The sequence below is a fragment of the Phalacrocorax aristotelis genome, chromosome 2 (genome assembly GCF_949628215.1).
Source record: "Phalacrocorax aristotelis chromosome 2, bGulAri2.1, whole genome shotgun sequence".
In the NCBI taxonomy this organism is placed as follows: Eukaryota; Metazoa; Chordata; class Aves; order Suliformes; family Phalacrocoracidae; genus Phalacrocorax; species Phalacrocorax aristotelis.
The window spans coordinates 35153863-35177964 of record NC_134277.1 but is presented as its reverse complement, the minus strand read 5'-3'; the positions used below and the strand labels follow the sequence as shown (position 1 = coordinate 35177964).

The 24102-nt window shown below is 37.1% G+C and overlaps 1 protein-coding gene across 2 annotated transcripts in view; it reads right to left on the bottom strand.

The window, feature by feature from the left end:
• Positions 1 to 615: 615 nt before the first annotated feature.
• Positions 616 to 24102, bottom strand: part of SP4 (Sp4 transcription factor) — a 27434-nt gene continuing 3947 nt past the window's right edge. For both annotated transcript variants that reach the window (XM_075083009.1, XM_075083010.1), the window contains 3 exons: positions 5701 to 5929; positions 5265 to 5464; positions 616 to 4191 (listed from right to left, as the gene is read on the bottom strand). In XM_075083009.1, the coding sequence (XP_074939110.1) occupies positions 3944 to 4191; positions 5265 to 5464; positions 5701 to 5929 (677 nt within the window). In that variant the 3' untranslated portion in view covers positions 616 to 3943. The remainder of the gene's footprint in view (positions 4192 to 5264; positions 5465 to 5700; positions 5930 to 24102) is intronic.

Sequence of the window (24102 nt, the reverse complement as noted above, 5' to 3'; positions counted from 1 at the left end):
TACTTATTCACTGCGGAAGTACAGTAAGGCTTACCATCAAAATTCTTTTACTATTAAAAAAAATTTAGTGTACCACTATAATTAGCAATTTAGTACACCATCAGTGCAGGAACCCGTTTACATTTCACTAAGAAAAGCTCCATAGATTTCCTATGAGTTGAAGTTTCCATTTATTTGTTCTATTCATTCCCTGTCTACAAGACAATCATGCCACTTCTATTTCTCTCTCTCAAACTGAATTATCTTTTAAAAAAATATATAATAATTTATATGTGTGTGTGTGTATGTTCATGCTCCTTACCTTAGAGAAGTTTCTCCCTTGGTTATTCCTTTGGTGTGTTCAGGAATTATGGTAACTTCCATTCGCAAGAGCCGAAGAAACCCCACAGAATTCACGCTGAGCTAGAATCTGCTGGTTTCATTCCCTGCTGGGAGTCTGCCAGTTGGGAAAGGCTGACCAGCAAGCACCGGTCTTAATTACACAAATCCAGACGCTGCTGCCAACCTTTCCCCATTGAGAAGCATTTGCTTTCTAGTGTTCTTCTTGATGAACAGATTATCACTCAAACATAATTTACAGCTGCTTTATATTGTAAGTAATTAAATGAAGAAACCTTTTAAACTCAAGGGAATTTTAATAGGTTACTTGCAAAATGTTATTGCAGGCAACAACTTGTACATGATTTTAGTTCCAAACCCACCAAAAAAATTATACAAATCAGCATTGTAAAAGTGTCAAATTAATGCCTTACAGGCTTTGCTGGCAGAATTAATTTCTAAATTCTAGATGTGGGGAAGTGTTACTCTCATTTTTTTCCTTTTCCATTTTTTTTTAGAAAAATTTACAAGTGAAATATTACTACAAAACTTTTTTATAAGGAATTTTTGCAAAACATTTACATTTTTACCATCAACTATTTTTCTGTTTCAAAATCATTATGTAGATTTAATACCCTATGCTGCACATCAATTCTTGCGGGATGACAATTCAGTGACATGCATAAAAAAACACCACAAGGCATTAAAATGAAGACTTAAATACAAATATTGTTGCAATAAAACAGTTATAAAATTGAAAAATAGGACCTAAACATCATGCTTACCTAACTTTGACAAATTAACTTTTTCTCCTAGATTACACACTTTTATTACTGCTCTCGTGAAAGAATGTGATAAATAATGACTTAACACCAATTTCTAATGTAATCGGCAACACATACACAAACCTAACCAAAGAAAGTATATCGTAAGAAAGAAACTATTCTAACACTGGAGTTCTACCATGGTAAATACACTTTGCACTGATAAGTACAATAAAGCAAAATTTTTAACGGTGGCAAAGGGAATGAACAGTGAAATGCCATTAAACAAGATACTACTCCACATCTGTGCCTTATTACTTACAACAGCTATATCCCACTGAGTCAGATAAAGGACATTGAAATTTACGATCCTTTTAAGACAGAAAAGTGGATTCAGAATGGTATGCAGAACAGACTGTCAAAATGTTTCTAATTCCAGCGGTACAATATGCACCTGCTAACACAAGTTAATGTACTTGAGATGCCATGAAGCCAACCACATTTAGATTTTGATACATCTATAATAGGGATTCATTGCAGATTAAAAATTACTTCAGTTTCCTATCTGCATACGTAAGTATGCATGAAAAAATTATATATGAAATGGTTGTGCAGAATGCTCATAACTTCAGTTTACAAAAATTGTTAACTTCTAGGAAACATGGTATTAACATTAGGAAAGTTTTTTCTTTGCATAAAGAAATTTATAGCACTGATTGTGAAGCATAATGATAAAATATATATTTGACGTTTTATTTCCTATATAATAAAATTAACAGTTAATACTACCTAATGCTCATCTGTATTAAATGTAACATCTAATTGGTTCTGATGTTTTAAATCCAGATACATCAGTTGAGTACTTTAAATAAAATATACAAAATAATGTACAAAACCCAACTAAAATTTAAAGACTCTGTTACAAGTCTACAAAAGCTTTAAGAAACTTGAAATTTATAACCACAGTGTAAAATCGTTTTTCTTTAATCTCAAAGCTTTTTATGTAAGCTGAAAGTATAAAATACCTTCAGCTTAGTATTTTGCTACAAAGGGCTGGCCTAAAGTGTACACAGTGTAAACATGATTGGTATTTCTCTTGCTTCAAAAATACAGAAAACACCACAAGATTGATAAAGTATTCAGATGAGAAGTATATGTTTCATGAGGGAATGCACAAGGTATCTGTTATGTCTCTCAAACCAACAGTTACCAAACACATTCTTCCTTTTGTAGTTTGCAGGGAAAAAAAAACACCCAACAAAAAGCTTATCCTCTTGCACTGTACTTCCTTTAGTTACATCAAAAATATTTTGATGCATACATTTTTAAAAAAACTGGTCATGAGAATTATTACCAAATGACTGTATGCATAAAAGGTTACATTTATGTCTGTGGGAAGTAATTAAAAATCCTGAGTATGAAATATTTGGCCATCTTTCCTCCTTGTACGTACTGGAGTTTTCACATACAAAATGCAGTTTGTTTTTGTTGTCGTCGCTTTTTGTTTGCTCTATATTCCTATTAAACTGGCTCATCTGAAAATGTAACCAAACCTTTGAAATCAAAAGTCGCACAGTAAAAAGATAACTATATTCCCCTTTCCCCAGTTTGTTTTGTGGTTGGAGGCCCAATGTAAGCCTTGATAGGTAACAGATATTTATTACCAGCCCACGTATTATCCTTGAAGAGAAAATACAGACAGTAATATTTAGGGGAAAAGAGTGAAAATGTTTACTTTCAATTCCTTTTTTTGGTTAAAATGTGATAATTAATTCTTTTCTTTGGCTATTAAGTCAAAGCATAAAGAACTCAGCACATTAACCACAATACAGTAACTAGTATTTACAGAGAGAAGATATTGGAGAATGAACTACAACACTCAATTGTCTGATTAATTTCCATGAATTCTAACAAAATTAAAACATTTAAATACTTAAGATTGAGTTTTTATGATTCATGTTACCTACGAGTGAGAAATGGACCACGGATGTTTTAAAATATAATGAAATGAAATACCAAAAATTGACACAAAAGTTGCCATATTCATTCTTCATCCTACATAAAGATACCAATACTTTTGTAGTCTTATGTTAGTATCTTCCTATGGTTTTATCCTTCCTATTGTATACACTAATCCTACATAACCTTAGCTCTCCAAACAAAGAGAGGAATTAGAACTCACTGATTGTCATTTATACACACTACTATAATGTAGTGGTCAAAATTAATCTGAGGTTCACCTCAGAACCACTTCGCAGCATGCATCATCCAGCTGCTATTTTGAGTAATTCCAAAACTTGAGAAAAGACGGCCAAAATCAACTGATGTGCTCTGTGGACTGAGCAAAAACCTAAAATATTTCCACTGTCGTTCAATCTGTGTTCAGTTTTGTTGTGCCTTATGGGAAAAGGATGTTCTCATGAAAATGCTACAAATTTATTTTAAAATACAAAGTACCTTCATCAAATTATATTAATCCTAGTCAAGGTCCACCCTGTTTTGTACTGATATTATCTGATTTTTTAAACACATTAACGTACAATGCTAAAGTGGGGGGGGGGAAGTTCATTTAAAATCATTGCATGATATACAGACATATAACTAAAAAAGTACAGTATGGAAATAATATTCCCCCATCTGTTTATCCAGTACATCAATTTGCGCTGTTTGTATTTTTGAAATTTTTGTCTTGTTGCACCGGTGTACACTTCCCATGCTGACCCTCCAACCTGGAACACTTACAGAAGTCATGACTGAAAACATGATTTCCTGCTCTGTAATCCACTTTACCAGCCCACTTCCATATCCTGAAAGGTATGTAAACTTAAGTGCAGCACTTGGCGTCCATATAAATGATCCTTTCAGAATTCTTCCATATTTGTTGAAACGTTAGGGGTTGCTGGGTTTGAATCTTGAGAAATGGCAGCAACAGTGACAATTCTTGGAGAACCAAGAACCTCAGTAACTGAAGAGTCCAGTTCTCCTGAGGTAACAATAGCAAGGGCTGTTCCACCACCCTTCTTGTTCTGATGAGTTTTGACATGTTTTGAGAGATGGTCACTTCGCATAAACCTTTTAGAACATTCTGGGCACTCAAATCTCTTTTCACCTTTTTCAAAAGAAGAACAAAACCAAAATGTTACTGAAAGAAAGCATTGAACACTTTTTGCTTGATCGTTTGAATCTGACCCTTTTCTAGTCAACATTTGAAGTGTCTTTAAAAGGATACAATGTTTTCTTCTCTACCTGTCTGATTTCCAGGTCACAGGTTTTTGGCAATCCGCTCTTACTACTAAAATGTTCTCAACAAATATTTACTATGCTGTGATTAGCTGGTGAGAAGTTTGAGTTCCAGGTCACCAGAGAATTTTCATAAACTTCTGTAAACCTGACAGAGTAGGAGAGGTAAAACCCCTGAAAGAACTACTTGATAGCATTTTTCAAGAATACTTTTGTTATTTAGATTACAGGGATAAGAAGGGAATTTGGAAACACGAATCCCAACGCTCCATGAGGATGTATGAAATCTGTGTCAAGGGAGATAAATTCACCATAATAAAAAGTCCTGTCACTGTTCAAATGTAATTAGTGGTTAGACTTTGCTATCTTATGATGCTGTAAGCTGGGGGGAGGGGAACCTTCTTGGGGCTAGAAATATGAAGGCTGATAAAATTTTCAGTTTCTGAAAGGTCCACCTTTCCAATCTGAACTGTAAAGAGAACTTGCTTTATCAGTGTTCCCTTGAAGCTTCAAGAAACTTCCCAAGAAGATCAAATCGCATGTATAGGCTAGGTTAATAAACTTCTTGAGGATTGAGCTAGTCCAAGTGAGGAAATGACAACCCTGGTCCATGGCCAATCGTACATGCTCAGTAAAATCTGCCAAATTTAGATCAGGCATTAGCTAATGTATGCCAGCTATCCGTGATGAAACGGTCGTCTTTTTCTAGCATAGGTACCAAAGAACAGTTTGAACAGATCTCATTTTATTTATTTGATTTCAGAGTCAGCTTGCATTGATGAAAACTGAAATCTACCACTTCCTCTGTTTTAAGGTTACTTTATTTACATTTAAAAGTGGTTTTCAGAGATCCTAACAGGTGAGATCTTTGATATCACTGTTTAACCATGACCACAATGATTCAGACTTGCTGTACTGTGCATACAGAGAGGGCTGACCAACCTGTGTGGGTTCTTCTATGTCTTTGTAACTCATCGCTCCGTGTAAATCGCTTGCCACAAAAAATCCAGTTGCATACAAATGGTCTTTCACCAGTATGCCAGCGCAGATGTGCTCGAAGATGAGATGTCTTGCCATAAACTTTTCCACATCCTTCAATATGGCAGATATGCTGTTTCTTTTTTCCTGGCTCATTGGTGCCTCTAAAAAGATCAAATATAATAAGCTAAGTAATTATATTCTAAAATATTATTAACTAGTAGGAAAAATATTTCATGATAATAGAGACAATTATAATTCCCTGTCTAAAAAGAAATATATAAACATAGTTTCTAAGAGAAATCATTAAAAAATGTAGGCAATATAAGAAAATCTCATGCCCAAATGAGGCAAACTGTGATAAGAAGTCTAAATACCTACTGATAAATTTTACATTTACCTTCCTTCTCCCTCTCTGCAATTAGGACATGAGCAGGCAACTCTTCTCAACCTCTTGCCAGGTTGCACTTCCTGGTCAGAAGCTTGTTGAGCTTGTTGCAGCTGCACTTGTGTTATCTGATCAGGACTAACAGCACCAATTGCTGCATTAGCAATGCCACCTACTGCTACAGTAACAGGAGCTATTGTGGCTTGCTGCACTTTTACTCCATCCTGTCCTTGCTGTTGACCTGTAACACAAGAAAGTGTTTGTACCTTTTATTAGTAATTTCAATAAGTGAAATGCACAAATGAACTTTATATGTTTTATAAAACAAAAATCCACCTAAAGTTAAGGGAAGCCACAAAACGAATATTAAATCCGGCCATTTTCCTGAAGCACTACCAGAGGACTTACCTGCTACCTTAGATAGCCCTGTTTAATGTAATTTGTTATTAGAACAGTACAAGACTGCAAATTACTGACTGATACTAAGAAATGTGAACTAGTTTAACAAGTATTTTCTTCTTCTCAAAAGCTAAGATAAATGAGAAAACATTAAACAAAATCTTATACCGAAAGGTTGTTATATCTGTTGCCAGTCATGTCTCTCTAATAACCCTTGAAAACGTATCTACATTCAGAAAACTACAATTAGCTAATTTTAAAAGTTGCTTTATGGCACAGTGATTTCTCCTACAATCTGTACTGAGTCAACACTGAGCCACAAAGGAACTTTCACAATGAAAAAGAAATGTTGTAGGACTAAACTTGAGTAAGCTAGCACACCAGAGTTTTGGTGGTTTGTTTTTTTTTTAGTTGGGGTTTTGGGTTTTTTTCTTTTCTTTTTTTTTCCCCAGGATTCTCCACCTGGGACGGGGTAATCCTGGTCATACATACAAACTGGGGGATGAAAGGCTGGAGAGCAGCCCTGCAGAAAGAGATCTGGGTTTGGGTTGATGGCAAGTTGAATAACAGTCAATAGTGTGCCTTGGCAGCCAAAAGGGCCAGCCGTGTCCTGGGGTGCATCAAGCACAGCATAGCTTGAGGGACGTGATTGTCCCACTCTATACTGCACTGCTGCAGCCCCACCTCGAGTACTGTGTGCAGTTCTGGGCACATCAATATAAGACAGACATCAACCTATGTGTGTCCAGAGGAGGGCAACCAAGATGGTGAAAGGTCTCAAAGGCGAGACTTACAAGGAGCAGCTGAGGTCACTTGGCTTGTTCAGCTTGGAGAAGAGAAGGCTGAGGGGTGCCCTCATTGCAGTCTACAGCTTCCTCAAGGAGGGCAGAGGAGGGGGAGGTGCTGATCTCCTCTCTCTGGTAGCCAGCAAGAGGACACATGGAAATGGAATGAAGCTGCGTCAGGGGGAGTTCAGATTGGACATTAGGAGAAGGTTTTTCACTGAGAGGCTGGTTGGTCACTGGAACAGGCTCTTCAGGGAAGTGGTCATGGCACTAAGCCTATCAGAGTTCAAGGAGCATTTGGACAATGCTCTTAGACCTATGATTTAGTTTTAGGTAGTCCTGCAAGGAGCAAGGAGTTGGACTCGATGATCCTTATGGGTCCCTTCCAACTTGAGATATTCTATTATTTTGTTTTGGAGAAAGGAGTTTGTTTTCAGGAAGACTTAGAAAAGCAGCTTGACTGAATCAAATGGAATTCTATGATTGACTTGATGAATTAAGAATTCAGTTTCACTGCATAAGTTCTTTGACCTCATTGGCTTCCCCGATGACAGAAAATCAGGATTACTGTCTTGATATTAAAGCAAAATAAAAACTATTCCAATATAAGTAAGAAGTGTAGTTTCTTGAGCAGCAGGGTAATATTGTTTGCTTAAAAAGTTAGTACTATACAGTCTAAGAAAGTAATGTGACAAACTAAATCTGACACAAAGATAGGACTTCCAGCCACAATCTCACAACACTGAATTCCAGTCCTGCCAGTAACAGGAATGGGACAAAATATCATTAGATACTGCCATTTTCAAAAATTCAGTGTCTTCATACAAATGGGAAATACAAGGAAATACTACCTACTTATTGAGGAAGTGCAATAACCAACCAGTATTCCTTAGAATAGACTACAAGATTTTAAGACTCGAAAGTCCTCTGTATTGAAGCATTAATTTAAAACTCAGAAATCCCTTAGAGGTAACATGATTCAGAGAGATTCAAATGGGTACTCCAGCTTACTTCTCAAGCATTCATAACAGACACCATCAATGGGGCTAAGACTGAGAAGAGCACTCACTCTGAAGTCTAAACTGCCTAGCTACCAAGTGAGTTCATATACAACACAGCACGGGATAATGACTACTTCATTGACATGACTGCTGAGGAGCAGTATATGCTATCTTGTATAACACCATAACTGCCATAAATGAAACCTAACACACACCACCATATACACACCAATACGTTAGGATTAAAGAACATGATATACAAAGAACCTCCCCAAAGTGACTTGACTGTCCTCTAACAGTCCACTGCTGGCTACAGGAAGTAGAATAAACCTGTCTTGTGCCTAGGTCAGTACCAGGTTATTTTCACCAGAAACACTGACCAAATTTTCTCAGTTATCTCTCTTGGTTTCCGTCTGGAACTCGCACCTGATCTGCCTAGATATGAATAAACATGAATTACTTGTTTTCTTAAGGACATTAATTACTTGTTTTCTTAAGCAGGCCACAAATATTGACAGATGCCAAGTACTTCTGATTCTCTGAAAAGAACAAGGACAAGCCCAGAAGATACGACGTTTGAATCCCACTTGCTGTTGGACAAATAGATATTAAAACAAACAAAAAGAATTTCTAAAAGAAGTCTGGTATTTGCAGCAGAGGAACCACAGAAAAAGAATTACAGGCTTAATCCTGAGTGTAGAGCCTCTGTATGTCTAGGATAGAATAGTCTTGCTTATCAGAATAACTATGTACTGGAAATAAATTTATTTCCCATACTCTAATTGGAAAGAAAAGCACGAAAATCCTTGAGGGAGAATATGATGAGGTTAAGGAGAACACTGCAGTGTAATACAAACAGTAATATCTACTCGGGTCTAACAGTGGCAGAAGAGGACTCAAGCGCTTCCAAAGAAAGTGCTAGTCCAGGGGCAATCCCTTCTCAGGCTGTTAAACTGCTGAAGTGCTGACCAACTGCTAGGAATAGCCAGCGTTAAAGGCAGCTGATAATTTTTATTATATGTAATGCTCATCTTAACATGATAATGTGATTGCTTGTGTTGAAAGCCAGCTGCAGTTTTTGGTTAGCCAAACATAAATAAGCTAACAGGAAGAACTCGCTCAGCTTGTAGTCTTTCACAGAGCAAACCGCTCTCCTGTCTGTTAAACAAAACCAAGATGCGAACTCCTTTAATTCACAGAGCAGCACTATAAATTATGAGTCTACAAATGGTTACTGCAAACGTAAAAGATGTAGCAGATATTATGGCTACACCTACTGCAGCCTCTTATGCTATTTTCACTATCAGTCACATTTTCAAGTATATTAATATGATTATCCTTTGTCGTTACAGCTTGTTAGAAGGATGACTCCATCCATGTCTCAAAGTCCTATCTGAGCAAAAAAGTCCTGGGACCTAACCAGTTTGTGGTCAGAACACAGCTGAAGAGCATCATTTTCTCTCAGTTCTCCCTTTCTCTCTGATTTTCTGGAATTGCTATTACAGTTTCAATGCAACTTTCCCCCAGGCTGCCAGACCGAGGCTTTCCAATTAAGATGTGAATTGAGGCACTTGAACCCTGAGGAGGACAACTCCATTTTTCACTCCATGACTAGTGCTACAGTGATGCATGTCCGGCCCATAACTCTCACTGGATCCGACCAATCCAGATATATGGGGAAGCCTGTTCAGCATTTCTAAAAATTGGATATGTTGTGCTGATTCGATATGAACCAACTTTCAGTCTCTAAGGCATGAGATGACCAAACAAACAAGGGTCTTCTAATACTTTAGAATATCGGGTACCGTCACTGACACATACTTTATCTTCTCTGAACTTTCCCTCCCCCAATAAGGACCATACCTATCCTGGAGTATAAGATACACACTACTGAGCTACAACCTTAATTTATTAAACATAATATAGTGATACATCTGAATAGAAATTCTTCACAGTAACTGTAAAGGCAATAATAAAAGTACAAAAGAGAAAATGCCAAAAGTAAGGTTGCTCAGGCAGACAATTACAATATGGTTTCAGTTAAACAGTAACTAAATGACCGCTCTTTAGATGGCATTAACAAAGTTATTACGTTTTTCTAATGTGAATGTTGATTTTCTTCTTTAAAGTAATCGTACACAATTCTTATCTTGAAGTCCCTTCCCTTGTATTCCACTTACTAAATTCAGAACAAAAGGTTCTGGAACACTCAAAATATCACACAAATAGCCTTATTTAAAGATCCAGGCCACAATTTTCAATAAGCAAATCTCTCCTTTTTGAGGTAAAAGAGTAACTAGAGGAAGTACACATATCTGATAAAAATTCTTTGCCAGAAATTTACATAGCCATCAGAAAACATTGGAAAGTTCAATAATGTAATTCCTGGACTTAATTTTTGTTTAAAATTCCTAAAAGAGCAGCCCAAGAAGCTAGCACACTAGTAGCATACAGGATAGAAAGAAAAGCCTCTATTCTCATTTTGAAGTTGCTGAAATTCTTCATTCTTGTTCTGTGAGAGTAAAATACATGTATTTTAGACCAGCTGAAAAAATCTTTTCTCTTGAAGAAAAATCAGAAAATTTTCACAAAACAACTGACAAACATGCCCTGGTCTAAATCTCGAAGTGAATATCCTATAGCCTTGAGCTGTATGGGATTTTGATTTACTTAAACTATATACTAGACTCCACTATAGATCACTAAGGGCTTTAACCTTTACATCACTTATACTTATTAAGGGAAGATAAAGGAATTTCATTATTTCTTTGATCAGGTTTACTGAAGAGAAGATACTGAGAAAGCTTAACTGTTGATATGAGCTTGTCACCAGCCTACAAAATTAAGTCAGGGCAACTTCTAAAAGTTATAAAAACAAGGATTTTTCAAGAGAGGATCTAGATACAAATTAGTTTTTTGTTTGAAATAAACCCTGCTTATTCTGAAAACAGGTGGCTGAGATAGTGTTATCCATACAGGAACAGAATGGTCTCCTGACACTTTCTAGATAGAGAAAAAAGACCTATTAAAAATAATCCATATGACTTCTTACCAGTGGCATTAAAATACCAATTAAATCCTCCCAGAAATTCTGCTGCAATCATGCAATCACTTGACATTGTTCTTTCTGGCATAGTCCAAACCACAAGACCTGATATCACTATACTTCACCATTCATAATCAAACCTTTAAATAACATGAGCTCTCACATTTCAACACAGAATTCAGAAAGAGGTCTAGACAAATCATTACATGAGGGAACAAAGTCATGCTTCAGTTCATCTATGTTATTCTATGAGTTGTCACAGTGGTCACCACACACACCTGCTTTTAGAAGACAAAAAGTTTTTCTGAAGTTCCCATGTTTTTTTTCATAGTTATTTCCTGAAATTGTGAAACATTCTTGATTAACAAAATCATCACTGAGCTTGTATATGACTGAATTTTATTGTACGTGCTGTCAAGCCACAATGTTAAGTTACAACAAAATGTTAGTGTACAAAATAACACTGATACCAACTACTCCATTGCATTTCATTTTCTCTCAAGTCTAAGTTCTCTCTTTTGGATAGTAGCCATTTATTTGACCACAGGACAACATGCAAGCAACAAGCCAACCTGATATGGTATTTATTTTGCAAACCAAGTGCAGTAAGACTCATTGCAATATTGCAAATATGATTATGATTGAATGTAATTAAGAATAACATTCTAGAAATTTTAAAGCTTCTCAAAGAGAAGAACCTGCATGATTTTCATCACTAATCTTTCCCATTTAAGCAGCTACATAAATGCATTACTTATTATCACAAGATGCAGGATTATCAAGATAAAGGATTGCACACCCTTTGTTCTTCAGCATCACTTACTCCGCTTTCCAATTTTGCAGTAAAACTGCATCTTAGCCGTTATAACTCGTATACATTTCTCCACATACATGAGTCTGTAACACATTGATGCACGAGAACTCAACAATTTTAAGTAATTACTATGAAGTCAAATAATATATATCTCAATCAATCAATTTTAGGCTTCAAAGCTAATTTGCGAAATAATTCCCATAACACCACCTGGTTGATTAAAGAAAGCTAATGCATAGTACCTAGGAAGTACTTTCCTATAGGGTGACTGACCACTGAAGATTATGGTTCCCAGGCTCGGCCATCCATCATAAGTCACAAGTTTCCTTTTACTACGTGCTGCACCTACATTCCTATTCTTGTTCACCTGAAGTAGCAAGCATGAAAAAACTACTCTTTGAGGCAAATAGGGCAGAAAGGGAAGAAAAGGACTTAACTTTAATGATCCACAGAAGTCATGGGAGTCAAGCTTTAGAAAAATGGATCTTGGAAGGAAGAGAAATTTAAGACTAAGAAAAGGACACTTCTAGTTTCTGGTACTTAGTTCCCCAGAACAATTTGTATAGATTTGCTGTTGTTGTTGTGCAACCAGCATTCAAAAAGATGACAGCATTAATGGCAGAGAGTTATCTCAGTAGCATGCACCTTACTGCAAAATCTGAGGAACACTTTGCAAAAAGTACCTGGAGCCAGAGCAGCTAATGTTGCAAAAAAGAAAATTTGCTCAGCTGCATATTCTAAAAATGAAAGAGAAGGCTGCAGCTGACATCCATAATTCAATGTGTATTACTAAAGGACAGCTAAGTAAAGTTAATGACAGTCTGCAGAATTCCAAAGCTCTACAACCATCAGAGCTGATGGAGCAACTCACCCATTCAACAACTTACTGATGCAAAGCAATGGGGGAAAAAAGAGGTTTCTCATCTTTCCTTCCCCTGCATACACCAACTACAGAGAGCCTGCAAACGTCTTTAACATTCTTTTGCCACAGTGGCACACAGATAATTTATAATGAATATATATAAATATTATCTTATTTTTAAATTTATAATACAATATATTTGTAATAATATATTTATATATGTGTATAGTAAAAAGATAATACTTTGATTAAGATACAGCCAAGATTTTAGAACTTTAAAAAAGGGTCTGTGGCAATAGTTTATACTTGGAGATCATGTTTTTCCAAACAAAATCTATTAGGAAGGAGGTTTCATGCTAAAGAATGAAAAATCATGTTTTAAAATTAAATATATGTGAAGTCAACACTGAGTTTCAGTATTTACACAGCAGATGATGAAATTCAGTGCTACTTAAATGGTATGCAGACAGTTTTGCCCTCTCTTCTACCCTGAAGCAGTGGTTTACAAGGATTTATGAATAAAAAATACATGACAGAGGCAGAATTCCCCAGAACAGAAACTGTACAAGGACTGATGCAAGGGACCCACACGTTCTGTAGAGAAGAACAGTTTGGTGTAGAGAGAGGAATTGGATCCACCCGACTACTACAGGAAATTCAGCACAGTGTTACAGCAAGCAGAAAGCAGAAAGCTTCCAGTGCAAACTGCAGCATCAACTAGACATCTGTCTTTCCTACCTCCTACAGGGACAGCACAGCAAGTCTTATCTTTTGATCTTTTGCCTGTTGCCAACTTTGACAAGATTTGTAAGAACTTGCTGTCCCCTCCTCCAAAAGATTCCTATGTCAAATGGCTCAGTGTGTTCAAAAATTACTGAACAGCATCACAATTATGCTCAACTTCTGTGAAAAATGCCACTTAAAAGCATGAGATTTAAGGCAGGAAAATATAAGTTTGAGGGTTTTAAACACCTTAAAAAACTTAGTCTCTTTCATTTTGTGCAAGAATCTTACTGGCAACACAGAGACAAAACAATGCCCAAAAAGTTTCATGGAGGTACTTTAATGACTTTTCAGAAACATAAGGCTTTACTCAAGTGCTTTGGGACAACCTGGAGTTGCTTCAGTATTTCAAGACAGAAAATAAGTTTTCCCAGTTGGTAGTATCTTTCATTAAACTGAAAGGCCATCTTCTTTCCATTACTTTATTAAACATAAGAAAGAGCTACCACAAATACAACACAGGAAGACCTATACAGAAACAACAAAAATCAACTACGGAGGTACAGCTTCACAAAACTTAGTCTTGCACAACCAAGTAGAGGTTTCAGTCAAAGGCAGGCAAGGCCTCTGGTTGTTCTGGATGCCGTGGCTTCAAATGGAGAGAAAATAAAGTCAATTTATTAGGTATTCTACAGAAGGAGTTGGAATCAGAAAAATAACTTGTTACACTACTTCTAAGGCAAGAGACCCTTCCAAAAAACCCTGATTTTCATCATCATTGAAAAACCAGTCAAAAAGAAAAGCGTATTTAGGATGAGTGTTCAAGAACACTTCTCTGCAGATGAACACAAGTAGTTCCCTGCATACTGAACCTTACAGCAAATAGATAACTGAAAACTCAAGTACCAGCTGTGCTACAGAATGTCAGATGCACTGCATGGAAACTAGTAGAAGATCTAAGAAATTGAAGTTTTTAAGTTTACTTTTAATGGAACATCTCCCTCTACCCCATCACCCTGCCCCAACTTTCAGGTTATTCTACATCTTACACCTACAACAGAACGTGGCCCAGTTCTATTCTGCAACTCTTAACTCTGAAACAGGGGTAGGGCTAGAAAGGAACTTTTTGAATGTTAGTCTCTACAGTCTGACTAGAGGAGCTCAATACCTGACAAACTGTAACACAAAAAGCCCAGAAATGCCTAACTTACACACTTCTGCCATACGAGAACTAAAACACTGGTCTCAGGAAGCATGTTTTTCAGACATCTCAGTTCAATTTCTGTATATTACCATTGAAATAGTGATAGCCTAATCCTGAAAGGACAGAAAGAGGCAGACATGAAAAAAAATGCAAGCTACATTTCCAGTACTCTGTTTTCTGTTTGGTTGGGGGTTTTTTTGGGGGGGTGGGGGATGGGGTGTTAGGCTTTTTTTTGTCAGGTTTTATGGGGTTTTTGACTACAGTTTAGCTAGCTAGCTTACATATTTTACGCTTGATTATAAGGCTCATAAATGTCCTTGAAGTAAATGTTTTGGCTATATGAAATGTTATCTTCATATTGATCAAGATAAAAATAAATACGCCTCTATGCACAGGAGGGATTAGTTAACAGGTACATACGTGGAAAATGGAAGATCCTTTCAAGAGAAAGGAAGACAGCTGACTTTAAAACTAAGTTAAGTTGCATAGCAGTGGACAATTTATTCAGAATAAAAAAATCCACTGGCAAGGTGATTAAAAGTTATCAGGAAAAACAAGATTCATAAAACATTTTTAAAGACTTTTTACAGTAAGACTAAACATCAGACACAAGCCTTGGTTTTATAACAGCCTATGGGTAGGTAGGCTAACCAGTATGAAGACTAATTTGTTTATTAAAGATGTAAAACTGTAACTTTATTACAGCCTTCATCAGGCAAGGACCAACAAAGCTACATATTATAGAATCGTAAAAGAAGGGTCATATAAATCTCCAAGACCCAAACCATTAGAAGTTCTGCCATTTTCTTCTGTAATATTGTTATGCCTATAAAATGGTATGCTTAATCTTACCTGGTCTTCCCTTTTGGTTCAGAACATAGTGAAGAGCTTGATTTTTTTTAGTCAGAGTTACTTCCTAATGACCAAAGAAACAAGACAACCTAGGCCTGTATTTCTTAGACTTCAGTATTTTGCTCAAGTAAAAAGTGGTCACATCTCTTGAAAATACTGTAGAATTAAGGCATATCAGACTTGTACCTAACATGTATCCCAAGTTCATTTAGACAGAAGGATACTAACTGATAATTTTCTCTTTACAACAAAATGATACTCATCTGCCAATCTATTAAGACTAATTATGCATGTTGTGATAACATGTTTACCAGTAACCCGCTGATTAATGTATATGACTGTTAGCCACTGTCAGTAGTATTAAACAACACTTGAAACTGCATTCCTAAGAATGGATGCATATAGAAATCCATTTAACTATGGCTCAAACTAACCTAAGGGAGTGCTGAGAAGCTACATTTTGTGAGAGTGCAGATATCCAGATGCTTTGGTGCAAATGTCATGACAAGAGCAAATTATTCATTATAAAAATTACATTTTGTTATGCAGTCCTGACTACTTACAAAGCTACTATATTACAGCATATGAATAAAACAACTTTTAACTGTGTCCATTCAAATCACTGACCATTGAAAAATACAGTTGGTTTTCAATAATAACATTTATACTTGACATTAACATTCCCCTTAGAACATGACATCCCATTCCATATACAGTTAGATTTTTCAACAATCACCATTAAACACTTCTAATCTATTAAAACAGTAAGAATTGATTTATCTTATCTAGCAATACCAAAATCACATGAAGCGAAGTACTCCATAATTTAAGTTACACTGAGGATGTTAATGAAATCAGATTTTGAATATGCTTTTCGCCATCCACCTGCCCCAGGTGGTAATGGAAGAACAAGAAGGTTGGCTTACTGCAGATCTAAGCACCCTTCAAAAGAAGTTACTAACAGGCTGATGAAGATGTGCAGTATCACTCAGTTTGCTTGCTTGACATTTTCTGAACACGAAAGTTCAGTCAATTCATTTCCTGCTCTATATGCTCTGATTTCTAACAACAGGGAATGAAAGAGGGGATGGCAAAACCTGATATTCTCAGAGAGTGCACCTGTACTGATGAAACATGTTTATAAGGCTGCATACTCTAGTAGGAAAATACAGTTTTACTAACATTCTTCCCTGAAGACTTAAGAACTTGCATTTAATTCTTGAAGTTAATAGCACAGAAATGGCTCATTAGAAACCTGTTTCACCTCACAATTATGAGCAAAGTTGGTACTTGAAATGCTTCCCCTTCCCACTTTATCCAGAAGTGATGATGAAGTCATGCCTTGCTACTCACAGGTCAGGCAGAAAAGCCTTGTTTTACTAAAGCGTTTTTACCAGGTTATTCAAGTAGGCAATTTAGCTGAACAGGTAGACTGTGCATTCCTTATGCATCAAATTCAAGAACAGTATATTGATATTTTATTTCTGAGCCACCATCACCAAGGCAAACCTTTGGCTTCACCAGCATTGTTTGTTGTTAAATTGTTTGTGCCACTATTTTGAATTTCAGTTCAAGAAAATCCCACAACCAAAGCAATTTTGTCATTAGAAGACTAAATGCTTCTCCTATAATTACTCTGAAGCATTCAAAAAGGATGCCAGTGCTACAATATTTAGAGCACTGGTTCTGCAATAATTCTTAGCTCAAGGCAACCTCAGAACAGTTATAAGTGACCTTCCATGACTTTGGAAAAAAGTATGCTAAATTTCTATACTCCTCCCAACTACACCCTCAAAATGCCAAGTAACACACTATGAAGTAACAAACTAAGAAAAAAAGTCCTGTATTTCCTCTGTTTTTGTGGAAAATAGCTCAGTTCTTTGTACTTATCTTTTTTACTGCAGATTCTATACCTCGAAAGAAACAAGCTGCAAGCTATTTGCTGCAGCTTGCTTGCCAATGAACATCCAGGGAAACACTGGATGTTAATAAAAAAAAAAAAGATCATGCAACCACCATCACTGAGCTCATTCGACTTCCGCTCTTGGTATTTATATTTGCCAGTTTGCTTGTATATACTGTGGCTATTTTAAATCCTTTTCACCTTGTTACCACCTACAGGCATCCCTCCTTGCTTAGCTACACAAGTCACCGAGTTCTGCTTCTGTGCATACTTACTATTACATTAACATGAGCAAGGAGACCCAAAGGTTACGTGTTGTTATGAAAATGCATTTTCTTTCGTTCAACAACATAAAAGTAATATTCTAGGACTTCAGACTAAACACCTTCCCCTCCTTCAGTAACCAGCATATGTGGTAGAGATAACAGAAGACTGAGTGTTATAAAGATGAATCAGATAATTTAATTTTTCATAATACAGGAGTTAAATAAAAATGTCTTATACAACAATTAAGACAACTTATTGCAGACAAGTATTGACATGTAAAAAATTTACACAGACTCAAAAAAGACAAATTCATGGAAGAAATCATCAAGTATTATTAAATATTAAAAAAATAATTACAAAATCCCACTTCTGGCTCAAGAAGACCTGAGCTGCAGATTGCTGAAGGGTGAGAAGAGTATCTGAATAGATTATTCTTGTATGCATTACCTGCAGTCAGCATCAGGCAGGGTCAGATGGCTGACACTCATATTCACAGAATGATAGAATGGTCTGGGTCAGAAGGGACCTTTAAAGATCATGTGGTTCCAACCTCCCTGCTGTAGGCAGGATCGCCTTCCACCAGATCAGGTTGCTCAAAGCCCTGTCCAACCTGATCGTGAACACTTCCAAGGATGGGGCATCCACAGCTTCTCTGAGCAATATCTTCTAGCTCCTCACCACCTTCATAGTAAAGAATTTCTTCTTTATATTCAATCTAAACCTACCCTTTTTCAGTTTAAAACTGCTGCCCCTTGTCCTGTGACTACAGGCAAGCCTTATTAAAAAGTATCTCTCAGTCTTTTTTGTAAGTTCCCTTTGTATATTCAAGGGCTGCAGTAAGGTCTCCCCAGACCCTCTCTCCTCTAAGCCAAACAACCCACAGTCTCTCAGCCTTTCTTCATACACATGTTCCAACCTTCTGATCACTTCCGTGGCCCTCCTCTGGACCCGCTCCAACAGGTCCATGTCTGTCTTCTACTGGCAGCCTCAGAACTGGACACAGTACTACAGATGGGGTCTCACAAGAGCAGAGAAGAGGGAGATAATCACATCCCTTGACCTGCTGGCCATGCTTCTTTTTATGCAGCCCAGAATATGGTTGGTTTTCTGGACTGCAAGCGCACATTCCCAGCTCATATAGTTTTTCACCGACCAATATCCCGAAGTCTTTCACTGCAGGGCTGCTCTCAATCTATTCATCACCCAGTCTGCATTGATACTGAGGATTGCCCCAACACAGGTGCAGGACCTCGTGCTTGGCCTTGTTGAACTTGAGGTTCACGTAGGCCAACTCCTCAAGCTTGTTCAGGTCCCTGTGAATGGCATCCCATCTCTCAGGCATGTCCACCGCTCCACTCAGCTTGGTGCCATCTGCAAACTTGCTGAGGGTATGCTCAATCCCACTATGTCATTAATAAAGATATTGAACAGCAATGGTCCCAGTACAGACCCCTGAGGGACACCACTGATTACTAATCTCCATTTCGAGATTGAACCACTGATGGCAACTCTTTGAATGCAGCCATCCAGTCAATTCCTTATCCATCTGATAGTCCACCCATAAACCCCATATCCCTCCAAGGCTATTGTATGGGACTGTGTCAAAGGCCTTACGTAAGTCATGGTAGATGATATCAACTGCTCTTCCCTTACCTACCAACACAGTCACTCCATCGTAGAAGGGCACCATGTTAGTCAGGCATGATTTGCCCTTCGTGAAGCCATGCTGGCTGCCTCTAATCACCTCTGTCAACCATATGCCTTGACTTATCTTCTAGGAGGATTTGTTGCATGACCTTACCAGGCACAGAGGTGAGGCTGACTGGCTGGTAGTTCCCAGGGTCCTCCTTTTTACCCTTTTTTAAAAATAAGGGTGATGTTTCCCTTTTTCCAGTCGCTGTTCCTGAGTTACATGCATTTAATCTTATGTATCATTTTATTCTCATTTAAAGAATTTGGTAGAATGTTTCAAACACCTCTGCAAAGTTTGAACCAGAATGACAGTAATCTCTAAGCAATGTCCTCAGTCTTTGAATACCAAGTCATAAAACATAAGACTGTCATACAAGAAATGTTACTGAAGAAGGAAAAGGGAAGACAGGATGAAGTTGGATGTAGACAAATGAGAAAAGGCACAAGAAAACAGGAGGAGACCTGGAGGTACTGACAAATTGTGTAACTACTAATAGTCATGCAATGAAAATAGCTGGTCAAAGAGAAAAATGCCTTAGCAATTCACATTACTACAGACTTTGAAACAGAAGAGCAAGGTTCATTATGTTTTTAAAGTGTCCCAATAAGAACACTTGGTATTGTACTTCATTGTCATTAATAACTGTTTTAGAGTCCACAGCATATCACTGCAAAAGACTTAAAACACTCCAGTTCCAATATTGCCAGGCAACAGACTGTTCCACCAGACAGAAGTCATTCCTCCAGGTTATTTTGGTGGATGAACTCCAAATTCCCCATAATTCAGGCCATGTCACCATTCATCTTAAAATGGCTTGAACTTGAGTTGCAAGGTGATAGAATCTAGCAACTTTTGCCTAAAGCAACTAACAAAGCTCAGACTAATACATACAATACAAGTAATATTTTTCACTATTTTTAAAGAAAAGGCTCTCATACAGTTCTGTAAGGCACAAACACCTTCACCATGATGTAACAAAATTACTTCAAGATGTATAATCAAGGTAGATACAAGTCTGATCTATTTTTTGTTTTTGTAAGAAACAGGGAATTATTCTAAAAAGACATCACCTTTACCACCACCACTAGATTCCCACTATCAGCAAAAACAATGAACGAGTTCAGAAAAAACTTACAACCTCTTCTGAGGGCTCCAGTGAAACAAATCCTACAGGCAAAACACAAAACTTTTACAGGGAAGCCATTAATACTCAGCATTTCATTACAGTTTAACTGGTCTGTTTTATCTCACCCCATATTCTTCACCATCCACAAATGTTCACATTCCATGCTATTCCTAAAACAAATATACTCCAAGCCCAATGTGTGAGGGACATAGAAACTTAGCCCACCAAAAGGAAATGGTTTTATGAACTACATATTTTTCATAGAACCATCCAGTACTAAAACAAGTTCCTTCCACACAGTCATTTGTGTTGTCAATTAACACATCCGGACAAATAAAATGGCCTGAAAATAAGCTTTAAAAAGGCAAAGGATACCTTATTTTAAGAAAGTGATGGTGGGCGGGGGGAACAGAAATCTTCTGAACTTGCATCTACAGCTATCACGTCAGAAGCCTTGCAAAAAGACAAGGCAACTGTGCAGTACCTGCTTGTCCCCAAGCTCATAGGGGAAAAATTCAGGAAGTCACCACCTATTAACATTAAAGGTTATCCCATTCCACAGGGAATCATGTATAAAACAATTCACACAGCACAGAAGAAATGCATTTTACTTTGTACAGAACTAGCTTGCTTAAAGGCCATGACAGGCACTGATCTTACAGCAAAGCAGGTATTTGTAGATCCCTGCATGTTCAAGTAAACATGGTTGCTTTTACGTAGTCCATTGTTCAATTAGTTCTTAAATAATTGTTTAAAGGTCAGTTCTTAAAGCTCAGATACTTAGTTTATATCTCCTCACCCAGCTTTCTTCTGTACATTTAATTACTCCTTTGGCTGACACTTTGTACATCATTTCAGCGAAGTATCACAGAATCACAGACTGGCAGAGGTTGGAAGGAACCTCTGGAGGCCATCTGGTCCAACCCCCCTGCTCAGCCAGGGCCCCCTAGAACAGGTTGCCCAGGACCATGTCACAGACAGCTTTTGAATATCTCCAAAGATCGAGAGTCTACAACCTCCCCGGGCAACCCGTGCCAGTGCTTGGTCACTCTCACGGTAAAAAAGTAATTTTCCTCAACATCACTGATATTGAACAAGTTTGCCCTCAGGCCAGAAAGTGAAAGGATGTGAGAACTTCTCTGCTTTGCCCTGCTTTTTGACTACATACAACCCAAAGTGTGATACTGACCAAGAGCAATGTTTGAACATTTAAGTGAAAACACACAACAAAAAAAGCTCACACACACTTATTCATCTTGTTTGGTTTACAATAGAGCCTACACACCTTGGGACCAGAGCCTTCAAGTAACAAAGGTTATAAAGAGCAGACCAAAATACTGAAGATATTAATATTTTTCTTCCCAAGGTGAAATATTTCTCTTCTGGAATTTAAAATCCATTTGAGAGAGGAAAAAAAAAAGGAGACTTTCCCAAAATAAAATGTATTTATAGCTTAACATTTCAATAATAATTTTAAGCTAAGAATTTGTTATTTGCAGTTAATTTAGAGTTCTATTGTTATATTATCTCATTTGCTACTGAAAAACTAAGAAAAAGGCACCTAAATTACCCCATTGTAGAAATAACTAGGAAAACCAATGTTCGTGAAACAGAAATACAATACAACTAAAAGAACAATTATTTCACATAAATACTTATTGTGATAGTTGTTTTTTTTCCCCTTGTATCTCAACTGGCTTGATCAGTTGGGTTTGCTTGAAGAACAACGTAACTTTTTTTTCCTAATAAAGTTAGAAAGCCTGAATCAACGCATAGGACGACTCACTCTTTTCCCTCACGCTTTCTGGACATTCTCTGTACATCTCATTTCTAACACCTACTCTACTGCTCATTTGTAGTGCTTTCCACTTCTGGAGAGTTCAATTTATGTACAGAAGAGTTCACACCAACAAGCTTAGGTACTGCAAGGTACTGCATAAAGAGAATGGAAATACCAGTCTGCAGATGTTGAGGTAACTAAGCGGTTTATTTTTTAAAAAAAAAGGTTTACTGTAATAATAACCATTTCAAATAAAAACCAGCAAATCTGAGGAAGGAGCTCATCAAGGCAGTTTATTCCTTACAAGTGGCAAAGTTTATATTTCAGCATGTTTGTAATCTTCTATTTCATAACCATTCTTTCCTTGAATACTTAATACAGCATTAAGGACTGCACTTCATCCTCTTCACTCTCCTTTCCATGCTACCATGTCTCCCATTCCCAAAGTGAAGCACCAGGAAGTTTCACAGGAGAGAAGTAGAGATAAAAAAAGATAAAGAAATTATAACCGATCTCTCACATTCTCAAAATTTGTTCTTCCTCCATAACCTCAAGCCTCGGGAAGCGGAAACAGTATCTTATACATGAAGGAATGGAGAAAAGGTGAAAAGGTCAGAGAATTCACTGCTGCTAGCATAAAACTGTAAGTGCTACAGAAACAGCCATAAGGCCTACCTGGATTATAAATAATAAAAAAAAGGTGGAGGGGAATCCAATGGTCACAAAGCTTAAGTTTAGTTAACATATGAACCCTGATGACTAAGGCTTGGCTTCTCCAGGACGGTACTTGTGAATCATTCCCCTTCTTTCATCCTGTTACAAATCTCAACCCCTTTATTTTCAAAAAGGAATCACACGCAGTCAGAGGTGCAGACGAGATAACTGAGTAAGATTATATTCAGAATCTCTTGCTCTAATACCTATTAGTGTGTACTAAACAGTTGTACACCATTAGTAAGCAGGAGAAAACTGCATGCAGAACAGTTCCTCCTGCACTCCCAAACCTAGGCTGTTCCCAAAGCAGGCTTCCTGTGAGAAGTCCCCTACCAAAGGAGGAACTTCTGTCTAACAACAGTAGTCAACCAGCACCTTCCCATCAAGAAAAAATTTTTCCAAGGCAAATTGAATTGCAAGATATTGTAGCAGCTGGTCAGCTCCAGCTGACAAACTTCTCTGTGAACCATTAAATCTTGACCTTGTGTTTAATTCTGATTACCCAGATTACAGCTAAACATTTCTGTAACACTCCTTAAGTAAGCCAGGTTTAGTGCATCCAACCCAGCTCTTAGTATTTCAACGTGTCATTGAGCACCAAAGAGTACCATAGCAGATTAAATTCTCCCAATGGCAAACTATGTTTAGTCTCCTCAAAAATGTTTCAACTAAAGGGAACAATCCTTTGTCAGTTAAACATTTCATATCATAGCATATGATTATAAAAAAAACCATTAAGAGTCAATATGATACTACCATTTGTTTATGCAGACTGGACAGTGGTTAAACATGAGGGTTTTTTCTTACAGTTTCATACTAAACAACTGTGTCTATAGTGGGGTTGCTGTTAATACAAGAGTTTATTGTAACTACTACAACAGGAGACTTTTACTTGTATGAAGTAAAACCAAGCTCATGTAAGCAGTTATCAAACTGACAGAGAGAACCCCTAAATCATGTTTTAACTGAAATGTTAAAAGTTTGCAAATTTCATGTATAGAGTTGCCCTTTTGGGACACCGCAGAGACCTTGCACAGAATTTACTTTAGAACTAAGCTCTGTTATCCAGCTGAGAGCTCCTTTCCCAACTATTAAACCAGCATAATTGAACAGGCATTTCATAATACATATCGAAAGTTCATCAGCAAGTACTGAGGTACAGTTACCAGTTGTTTTTATTTTTTAAAAAACACAAGTCACAGGAACTATCCTGTAGGCAAGCATACCTTATTCCACTCAATCTCT